Source organism: Rhinolophus ferrumequinum, chromosome 9, assembly GCF_004115265.2.
Source record: "Rhinolophus ferrumequinum isolate MPI-CBG mRhiFer1 chromosome 9, mRhiFer1_v1.p, whole genome shotgun sequence".
NCBI lineage: Eukaryota > Metazoa > Chordata > Mammalia > Chiroptera > Rhinolophidae > Rhinolophus > Rhinolophus ferrumequinum.
In genome coordinates, this window is record NC_046292.1 from 17,731,368 (window position 1) to 17,742,561 (window position 11,194).

The following is an 11,194-nucleotide window of genomic DNA, read 5'->3' on the forward strand; positions in this document are numbered from 1 at the left end:
ATCAGATTTTCAAGTGGAATGATTGCCAACTAATTCAAAAATTTAAAACATGGCATAAGTTGAACACAACATGCATGCAGGCCAACTAGCTGCAGGCCACCAATTGGTTCCTTTGGACCTAGGAGGATGCCAGTAAGGATTAGGCATCTCTGAGGCCCATGTGCAAAACCAGGGCAGAGCCATCCTTTGCTTCTAGAAAATCATGTTGACTCCCCGTGGGATCCACACAGAATGAGGACAAAGCATGCGCCCAGAGGTGGACCACAGGAGTCACGTACCCACTCATGACTCAATTCAGCACCTATTTAACCTCCCACATGTGCCCCAGATCCAGCGGTGAATGTAACAAGCAGTCCCCCTCACTCCCACCATGGAGCTATGGGCATCTGGCTAATCTCCTGTTCCTTCTTCCATTTGGATTCATTGCCCCCAGTGGGGCTCGGTGCCTGAGGACAGGGGAGGGACTGCTCATCACACGGGGAGAAGGCTGAGCCTTTCCAGTGAGCCAGAGCCCCTCCTGTTTGGAGCTCATCAAACCCTATTTTAAAAATCTGGGTGCCTCAGAAAACAAGTCAGAAAACCTTCCCTGTGCCCCTTACGTGCAGAATACCAGCTTCTGCTGGCAGAGGCCTCAGCCATAGGGACACTGTGGGCCTTCTGTTTGATCTGGGTGAAGAGGGAGGAGGCAGACGACAAGAGATTTAAGTGGCGGTAGTGTTTCTGGGGCCTTCAGGTTCAGCTCAGAGAGGGAATCCTGAGAGGCTGAGACATGGTCCCTATCTCAGGGGTCTGCAATGTGCAATCTGTCCAGGTAGAGAAGACCCAGAACCACAGTCTTGGATTTGGAGGGGAACTCTCAGGGCACCTAATCCAACTTCCCATCCAAATGGGGAAGCTCCTCCATGAGGAGCCGGGCCTTCACTTCTCATTGTTCCTGCGTGCATCGTGTTCAATACTGACTCAGACAACTGAATTAACAATAAGGTGGTCAAACCGTTATCTGGAAGGACGGAGGACAGATTTACATGGGGTGCTTACACAGCCCTGGGAAGCACAACTCTCCACTGGGGGTAAACCGCACAGTAGAAAGGAATACCTTCATTAGGGCCAGTGCGTGGGGGATGAAACGTCTCTCCCAGAACAGGTCACTCCTTCCCAGACCACTAACCACTGGTTAGTACAAGCACGTGGTGGACACTACTCTCAGCTAAGTGCTGTACCACTCTCCTCCCACTTCCCGCATAAGCACATTAACACGCTGGGGCCCCTTTTCACCTTTTCTTCACAAGCATGTAGCCCAACGTGGAGCACATTCTAGGTGCTCATTAAATGTGGATTTCATGGCCTTCGTCCATCCCTCAAACCTCTTTTCCACCAAGGCCAGGCCGTCACCATGCCCAAGTACAGAAGGCTCGGGAGGGACAAGCCTTACTTTCCACTCAAGTCAAAGGGAATGGAGCGTGCTCCTGGATGACAGTCCTCGGGCTGTAGTCAAAGCACTCTGGTCTTAGAAGACTAACCTGTGACCGAAGTGCTGCCAGGAGAGGCTGGCCCTGCCGGGAGAGATGTACACTCTTGAGGATAGGAGCGAGAACACGCAGGCCCAGGAAGGCAGATGCACTTCCCAGAAACCCACCGGAACTCACCACTCCTCCTCCCCTCCAAGTGATATGCAAAGAATTTTGAAGTGGAAGATAGTTAACTAACCTAGAGCAATCTTCTCATTTTATCTTGGAAAAAATAGACCTAGGACGATCCTCCCTCAAGCCCAGCTTGTCCCTTTTCTTGCTCTCCCCCATCCCCAACCTGATACCTTCCCTACATGTCCTATGTGAAAAGCTACTGCCATCTGTAGGACACCTACTATCATTACTCCAAATTTCCATCTTCAGGCCATCGTTATACCCCAGCTACTCAGAACTGGTGTTTTTAAGATTCCTGTAGGCACCATCTCACCCATGCAAGCTTCTAACACCTGCCGGGTGCCAGAGACTGAGGATCTAAGGCTGAGTTCCTGCACACAAGCCTCACCTTGACCTCTATGTTTAGATATTGCCTGAACCTATTGTTATACTAAACTACTATCTTGTTCCTTGGCTCCACATGGCCATAACTCTTTAAATTCCATTTTTCAGAATTTCCAACAATTGATTATCTTGATCTCATTTATAAATCAATTCAAAGCACACAAAAGCTGCATAACCATTTCCAACTCAAGAGTATAAACTTAACTCACTCTCTCACCTCTGGATGAAAATAGTTGTCATTATTTATGTATAATGCTCAATACATACTAAACACAGGTCTAAGCTTTCTATACACAAACTCATTTAATCCTAAAATATAGGTGGAAGACTGAAAGAGGCTATTATTATCCTTAATGTGTTGGGTGAAACCCCAATCAAGATAAAGGCAAGGCTGCAGAGGCACAAACACCTAGTAGCAGCAGTCATTCTGCAAACACTTTCACTATTGGTATGTGCCTCCCAAGTGCTTTTATACAGATGTCTGAGAAGCAAATAATCATATGCAATTAAGGCTATTTCCCAAATACCCTAGGAAAGCTGCCAAAGGCTTTCTTCGAAGTGAGGCAATGCTCTGACAATGGGTGAACATTATAACCTCTGGGAAACAAGATGATGTAACTGCCAACCCTAAACACCCAAGTCAAATGCTGCTCTGCAAAATAAGGTCCTCTTATCACTTCCCAGGAGCTGCTACAGGGGCATAGCAACTTTTATTATTTTAATATTCCCATTCTTGAGTCGTAGCTTCTACGGCAGGAAAGTATTAGGACATGCCCCATCCCCAGCTATAACATGGAATTGTCAAATATTTTTAACTACGATCTTCAGATTTCCTCTAAACTGGTCTCTAGAAACACCATTTGTGCTTTGAATCTGTCTTTTTAACAGGGCCACAGGAACAAAAAAATGCTTGTTTGCAAATAAACATCTGACAGACTATCATAACAGCTATCTGGGCCAAGGCATGACAACAAAGTGATGATTGTGGAAGAAGACAATACAAACAACTCGAGGGCAGAGAACTTGCAGTGCTACGCATGCTGGGTATTCCCGCCAGTCCAAAGGCCCCACCTGGAGCATCAGCCAGGAGGGCCTCTGTCACTGGACAATGTACTCCCTGGATAGAAAGAAGCTACTGGCACCAACAGCACTGTGCAGTTTTATTAACCATTCAAGTACAGTAGCATCTGGTAAGATTGGGACAGAACTGGAATTTAAAAGTGAACAGATAATTCAGCATCTAAGTTTGAAAGAAGCCACTACATACTCTTTTCACAACCATGTTTCCACAGAGCCAATACAGTACTAGCCATTGACCCAGTACACCAAGTGTACTGAAGTAGAAAAGATGCAACAAGAAAAAATAGCTACATTAGAAAGACTTCAACACTTTAGAAAAAGAGTAAAACACTTTTAGTTTCTCCCCTTTAGCCCCTAAAACAACATCATACAATCTGGATCTACCTATAGTCCTACATCAGCTTCTAGAACATTTGTCAGGAGGGCAAAAATAAAATGACACTGGCCAGTACAGTCTTTGGATATTTAGGAAGGGGAGGGGGAGAAAGTCAGTTCTCAAAACAAATTAGTCAGCTTCAGTCTCGTCAGCAGGATCTTTGGATTCTTTGTTCTTCCGTACTTCTTCAATGTGCTTGTCCTGTAAGAAATAGTATATTATCAGTCCAATAGAGCAGCCTGCCAAGTCACACTCCCAAAAAAGGCCCAACACAGCGTCAGTACACTACCTGTGAAATAATATTATATATACAATAGCCTCCCCATATCCATGGTTTTGCTTCCCATGATTTCAGTTAACTGTGGTCTAAAAATATTAAATGGAAAATTCGAGCAATAAACATTTCGTTTAAGTTTTAAATTGCATGCCAATCTGAGTAGTGGGGTAAAATCTCAGGCTGTCCCGCTGGGCACATAAGTTATCCTGGTATCCAGACTGCATTACCTGCCTGTCACTCACTTAGTAACTGTCTCAGTTATCAGATCAACTGTCTCGGTATCAGAGTGCTTGTGTTGAAGTCACCCTTATTTTACTTAATAATGACCCCAAAGCACAATAGTGATGCTGGCAATCTGCCAAAGAGAAGCTGTAAACTTGACCATAGGTCTGTATGTACAGGAAACAACAGTGTATACGTATGGGGTTCGGCACTGTGGTTTCGGACATCCACTGGGGGTCTTGGAACACATCCCACACAGATATGGGAGGACGACTGTATCATCAGTTATTATGGGAATCACATATGAAGAGTTCTAAGACATAATCTGTATTTCCTGGATCACACAAGGAATCTAACTGAGCCTTCGATTGCTCTTCCAAATAAAATGCAATTATGCTGGAAATTATTGAGTGTTCCAAATAAGATACCTCTCATTGACCATGTTAAGCCCCAAGCCTGATGACAAAGACACCAAACACCTTTGATCAAGGCAATTAGTTGAAGCCACTTCGTTGGTGCATGAAACCTCACATGCTTAACCCTTCTCAGAGCAGGGCTGAGACACTGACCTTCTCTCGCAAACGCTCCAGTTTGGCAGCCATTTGTGCCTCCCGATTCTCTTTATTGGCTTCCATTTTGTGGGTCAATTTCTCCTCTGCCATTTTGCTGAAGTTGTTGTTCTCTTCGATCGCTTTCTGAAGCACTTCTTTCTCGTGCTCTCGTTTCTCAGCAAGCTGTTTCAGGACCTCAGCTTCATGGGACTAAAGAGAAGGTTACCAGGCTAGGTAGGCTCTCCGCAATGTATTCTGCATTACTTTCAAGTTACAAAATAAACGATTAATTGGGAGGGTTGAAAAGAGGCAGGATATTAGAACTCTTTAAATAATACTGGAGTCAGGACCTGAATTACCTGTATCTAAATACTGTGAAAATCATACTCTTTTTTTAGTGTTTGTATTTACTTGGGGAAACTGCCCATGTTTGTTCTGAAATTCTTGCCCAATTATCCCTTAAGGAAATCCTTATAAGATTTACTGCTTAATGGTATCAAGGTGCCTTGAGTGATATGCACTTAGGAATGGAACTTTATCATAAAGAACTTCCGTTATTCAAAGCTCATTGTAAAAAAACTGTAACCATGCTGATAAAATACATGAATAGAAAATTACAGCCTCCAGATTACTATTTAAGCCAGAAGGATTTGTTTCAAAGAAAAGCTTACTAGCTTCTCTCTGTGGAAGCTGCATTAACTTCCAGACCACTGGAGCTCTATTACCATGGGGTGCCTCCTTCAACACTCAATAACACCTCGTTACTAAACAGATTCCGATGTGTCTGGAAGTATTTACTTGCAGGAAAGAAACAGAACATCTGCCACCGGTTCTCTTAATTCTCTTCTGCAAAATCTCAGCCATGGTAAGAGGTTCCCTATACTTAGCCAGTTACTATGTAAAGCACTGGCTAATGGCTACAGGACCAGCGTTTATTCCTAAAAACTGTCCAGTTTTCAGCTGCGTCTCTTCCATGACAATGCACCACTGCCAATACTGCCTCTTCCTGGGGAAATGCTTCACAGTGTTGATAGTGGATCAGTGAACATATATACAACTGTGGCACTGAAAGGTGCATAGCACATGCTACAGCAGCTACAAAAGGGGCCTCTATGTGTATGTGTGTGGTTAAATGTACTAGACTTCAAATTGCACTAGTTGTGTCGGTTGGGGGCAGGTTACTACTTCACCTTTTTGTGCTTTAGTTTCCCTGATTTTAAAATTAAACCCATTCACACCAATCAGGGTTGTTGGAAAGGGAGATCAAAGGGGAATTTACATAAAATTCATAATGCATAGAATACTGTTGAATGGAAGGAAATACATCAAAATGTTAATGATTATTTTTAGGAAGTAGGCTAATGAATACTCTTAATTTCCTATTTATAAACTTCTGTGGTTCCCAATTTTTCTGTAACAAGCATATTAATATTTGATTTTTCTGGTTAGTTCTTTTTAAAGGTGGCTACTTTATAATAGAATTGCTTAGATAAAAGCTGCCACAACACCAGTCTATCAGCTGAGCAACATAATCACATTACTAACAATTTAAAATGTTTTTATTGTACAGGTCTCAAAAAAACAAAACCAAAAAAACTACACAGGCATACACACAAACCAAAAGAACCCCCCCAAATCTAAAGAGACAAAAAAAAAAAAAAAAAACACAAAAAAAAACAAAGAAACTGAAAAAACAACCTATCAACAACCTATTTTTCAAAAAGAAACCATGAGAGGGCCGGCCCGGTGGCTCAGGCGGTTAGAGCTCCGTGCTCCTAACTCCGAAGGCTGCCGGTTCGATTCCCACATGGGCCAGTGGGCTCTCAACCACAAGGTTGCCAGTTCAACTCCTGCAAGGGATGGTGGGCAGCGCCCCCTGCAACTAAAATTGAACATGACACCTTGAGCTGAGCTGCCTCCCGGATGGCTCAGTTGGTTGGAGCTTGGAGCACGTCCTCTCAACCACAAGGTTGCCAGTTCGACCCCTCAAGGGATGGTGGGCTGCGCCCCCTGCAACTAGAAAAAAACGGCAACTGGACCTGGAGCTGAGCTGCACCCTCCACAACTAAGACTGAAAGGACAACAACTTGACTTGGAAAAAAGGCCTGGAAGTGCACACTGTTCCCCAATAAAGTCCTGTTCTCTTTCCCCCAATTAAAAAAAAAAAAGTTATAAAAAAAAAAAAAAAAAAAAAAAAAAAAAAAAAAGAAACCATGAGAAGCATGAAGTTTGGTTTCAGACAGACCTAGGCTTGAATTGCGGCTCCAAGACTCACTAGTTATATGACTTGGGAAAATGATTTAACATTCCCAAGACCATTTTCTAGTCTCAGTATCTTGGATAATACCCACCCTTTAGAGTCGTTGTATTATAGGAGAAAAATATAATAAAGTTGATACATAATAGGAGCTCAATAAATGATAGTATTTTCTTCCAGTCACTGGCATATGTAATTTTCATGTAGTTATAATCACAGTCTAGCTATAATTCTGTTTTCCTTCTGTTACGGAAACAAAACTGGTTTGCCACATTACATTAATAAATATCCTGTTTCCTGTGAATTGTGATGTTTACCTTGCGCCTTTCTTCTGCAGCTTCTAATTTCTTCTGAATTTCCTCCAGAGAAAGATCCTTCTTCTTTGGAGGAGAAAGGGGGAATTCTGGGACGGATTCTTTTGATCGAGGGCTGAGAATCAGCTCAAAAGCCTGGCCTGAGGCACGCTTCTCCAGTTCTTTCACCTGGATATCTAGATTTGATCATATATTTATAACATATTCAGAAAAATGGGGTTTTTCCTATTCTAATAAACTATTCTAAAATTTTCTAAAAACCAAATCAATTGAATGCATAGAATTAGGACTGACGAAGCTGTGTTTGCGAGCAAGAAATTATTATGTAAATACCACCTCCCAGAAAAACAAAGTTCAACATTTTGGGATTAATAAATACCATTCTGAAACATCAGTATTTGACAATTACTTTCATGAACAAAAGAAAGACTTGTGTAAAACTCCCCAATTTTGCTTCAGTTCAAGTCAAATCATCTAATAATGAAAGAATTATGAGCTCTCAGTATGTTCAAGTGATAACCATTTTTTCTTCTTTAATTATTCTTTGATTTATAAAATAGTTTTGATGGGACAAAAACACAAGTGCCAAATTAACGGCTTAAGACGTCAGCTATCTCCTATTCTACAATCATAAGCCCATCACAATTTCAGCTTTTCCAAATAGTTTACCTACCAGAAGAAGCCATGGTGAACAGAAGACAAGAGACAGGCAGTGTATTCTACACAATCCACTGGCAAGGAAAACCCTGAAAATAATTTTCAAAAGCATGCATCAATTTCTTTGCATTTCTATGTCATCAATCCAAAGGGACCTCAAATCGCATCGACATAAATCAATGTCAGAAAAATCACTGCGGTGAAATTAAATAAGACATCATTAACTAGAAAATTATAAAAATCTATAAAATACAAACATTGGGAAATTTGAAGTGAATAAAAAATTGGTTGCAGAAAATTAACTGAGCTTGCCTGTTCAAAAAAACAACTCTTGGATTTTAAAAATTAGACAAGGTTAAGTCACAATATTTTTTTCTCCCCAATCAACTCTAAATTTTTTCCTCCAAACAGCAGATATTCCAGATTCAACTCAACAGTAAGACCGGAGCCATCTTAATACTGCCTACAATTCATTGTGCAAATGAAATACCCACCCTTGCTTTGTCTGTGTCCGCCATGGTGGAAAACAAAACATCCAAGCTAACACTAAACAATAATGTTGAACTTCTATTGTCCTTGGGGCTAAAGCTCCTAGTCCAACAGCGGGCAAAATTAGTTTTACGAACCTCTAGATTTTAGGTTGTATTTGCTGCCTTATGTCATGAAAAAGTCTACATCTGTCTTGATTTTTTTTAAGGTCACGATTCTTGTAGAACCCAGGCTAGTATCAAAAACGTAGGTTTACAGGTTCTCAACAGCTGGAAATCAGAATCAGAGGCAGCGAAATGATCTAAGCATCAGACGCAGCACTGGACCCAGGATGGGCGTGGCCCTGGTCAAGGCCAGGAAAAGGCAGGCCGCCCTTGGCCAACCAGAGCACGCCCTGCGCTCCGGACCCTGGCCCCGCCCCTTTCCTCCCCGCGCCTTTTCGAATCTCCGCGAACTCACAACACCCGGAGCCCGCGCGCGTGGGAAGGGGGGATGGGCGGGGCTAACGGTCCTACCCGAGTAACTCCGCCTTTCTTGGGCTCACTCCGGACGCCCCCCAACTCCCGCCAAAAACACCTCGAGGCCACCCCCACCCCCACTGCAACTCGGGAACTGGCCGTGGGGTAGCGCCCCCATCGGCTCGCCACCTAATTCCTTCGCTCACACCCAGCCATCGCCACGCAGCTGTCCATGGCCCCAGCCACAAGGGCAGGAGAGCCCTCGTGAGGTGTTAGCCTCTCGGGCGCGGCCCCACAGTCAGGGTGAGGGCGATCGCGGGGAAGGGGCGCAGCCCGAGCCGTGCGCAGGCTGGCCCTAAAACCGCAGCACCCTGGGGGCGCTGCGCCGCCCCATCAAACAATGGGGACCCCAGCGGGGTCGCGCCTTCAGGGGGCGGGGGAGGGAAATGAGGGCCCACGCCCCCTATTGTCTACTCGACGGCACCCCGGGGCTAACGCCCTGGGCTCGCTCAGTTGGCCGCGCCCCCTCCCCACAACAGCCGCGCCCCCAGGGAACAGGGACAAAGCCCAGGCTCCGCCTGAGCCACACACAAAGCAGAGCGACCCCCGCCCTCCAGCCTCTCTGGGGCCCGCAGCCCCGCCTGCCGCCCTCCAGCGGGGGGCCACTGCCAAGGCTTGGCCCCTCCTGCCGGCCGCGTCCCTCTCGCAGCCCACCGCCTCCTCATAGAGATCCGCACCTACCTGCTCAATCCGAGCCGCCTGGCCACACTCTGAGCACCAACAGACCCGGGCGCGCACAAAAGCGCCAAACAGCGGCACGTGACCTCCCTGCAGGGTTCTGCATTGGCTGAGAGCGACGGCACGTGCCGGTCCCTCCCCCCACAGTCCAAGTGGGCCCCGCCCATGTGGACCCCGGAGCACCTCGGGAAGTGTAGTCTAGGCTGGAGGGAAAGGACAATGCGAGGGGTGGGGGCGTTTGGGGTCCTCCCCAGGTGTGAGCCCGGAGCCGGGGCGGTTGTATAGCCGCGAAAGAGGGCGTTGCCGTAGCCCCTGGCCTGGATCTGAACCAGCTCTCCCATCCCTAAAAAGGCGGGGCGGGGCGGGGAGGGGTGGGATCCCTCCCTACCTCTCAGAGGGTGGCCGCCTGGACTCCACCTCGGGTGAGCCATTTGACTCGCATCGCCAAAAGGGCAATACTGGGACTGCGCAGTGTCCCAGCTGTGTACCACCCCGTGCCGCCACCTAAAACGCCGAAGCCCTAGTGACAGGACAATGCCACTATATGCCCCTGTAAGGCTCCCTGCACCCGGCTCCGTACCTCGACACTCGCATGTCACCTGTATTGTGACATCATCATAATCCTTAACCCACTCAATCCTAAATCAGATCACGGGCGTGGCCCGTTCCTCACTGTGTGCGTTCTCGCTAGGATCCCGGAGCTGGTGACCAGAAACCTGTGGGGAGAAAGCATAAGGCTCTGGAATTTGATCTTCTTTGGTCCAACAGGCACTCGGCTTAAATGCAGACTCCATCTGTTCTGCCTAGTCTTTGGCCTGATGATCGGGAAGGAAGAGCAATAGCAGTTCTAACTACACCGACTGCAGTTAAGTGTTGCTTTTGTTCTCAGAGCACGTGCTCCCCAGAGTGGTGCTGGGCCCTTTTTAAGAATCAAGACAAAAGGAGCCAGAAGGTCAACATTCCTCTTGGCCTGGATAGATCACAGCACAGCAGAAGCACAAAGGAAATTGGGCTGACCTTGGCTATCAGAAGGACTGTCCTCCCTTTTCCCACAAAAAAAGCCCCAGGGCAAGGAGTAAAATGAATATGGTTCCCAGGCTCCTCCTCCCATTCCCCTGACCAGGGAGGCTGTTCGGCAGGTGGTGGGTGGTCATTACACCAATGCACCTGCTTTGAGATCCTGACTGGGCAGAAGGACACCTTAATTTTTTAATCAATGGGCTCCATCTCCCCAAACCCAAAAACAAGTATGACCAACTCTGCTGAAACAACAGTCTTAATTTAAAAAGACTCTTCAGCTAGTCACTAGGGATGTGCTAGACATAAATACAATGAATAGGTGTCTGAGACAAGGAAAACTGGATCACACAGGCAGCAGACACACACACAAAGCAAACAATTAGCAGTGTGCTGTTGTTGCCTGAAATATGCTTGTTGCAGCATTTTCTCCAACAATCACCCTTGTGTGGGGTCAGCTTCTCCCCCACCCCCAATCTAAGTGATTTTCCCTTGGCATGGACCAGGAATGACTCAGATTCTGAGCCCTGAAAGGCTTCTCCCTCCCAGACCAAACTTAGCCACGAACTGGCCAGGTGTTTCCATCTGTCAATTTTCTAAGCAAAATCTCAGAAATCATTCAACAAGCTGGATAGGAGTGATAGATGTGGGGAGCAGACCTCTCTGAAAAATGACAGGTTGGCAGGCAGCACAAATAAGCAAGGAACCCAAGGCCAAGAGGTCTATTAGCC

General features: G+C 45.9%; 1 protein-coding gene across 3 annotated transcripts; it reads right to left on the reverse strand.

The window, feature by feature from the left end:
- Window positions 1-2,715: 2,715 nt before the first annotated feature.
- On the reverse strand, window positions 2,716-9,533 carry STMN1 (stathmin 1). 3 transcript variants are annotated; one of them, XM_033115292.1, is made up of 5 exons: window positions 9,450-9,533; window positions 7,778-7,850; window positions 7,108-7,280; window positions 4,552-4,743; window positions 2,716-3,684 (listed from the first exon to the last, which is right to left on the reverse strand). In XM_033115292.1, exons 2-5 carry the CDS (start codon window positions 7,788-7,790, stop codon window positions 3,613-3,615), a joined length of 450 nt encoding a protein of 149 aa, XP_032971183.1. In that variant the 5' UTR covers window positions 7,791-7,850; window positions 9,450-9,533; the 3' UTR covers window positions 2,716-3,612. The 3 variants fall into 3 exon arrangements, with proteins under 3 accessions (XP_032971183.1, XP_032971185.1, XP_032971184.1); XM_033115294.1 differs by lacking the exon at window positions 9,450-9,533 and adding an exon at window positions 8,388-8,535; XM_033115293.1 differs by lacking the exon at window positions 9,450-9,533 and adding an exon at window positions 8,256-8,322.
- Between the last annotated feature and the right edge of the window lie 1,661 nt (window positions 9,534-11,194).

Bases quoted from the DNA above. Each gene is read 5' to 3' on its own strand.
- STMN1 (XM_033115292.1), bottom strand. The intron at 4,744-7,107 runs GTAAACATCACA...CCTTCTCTTTAG, and splicing joins CTGCAGAAGAAAGGCGCAAG to TCCCATGAAGCTGAGGTCCT. The intron at 3,685-4,551 runs GTCAGTGTCTCA...TATTTCTTACAG, and splicing joins TGGAGCGTTTGCGAGAGAAG to GACAAGCACATTGAAGAAGT.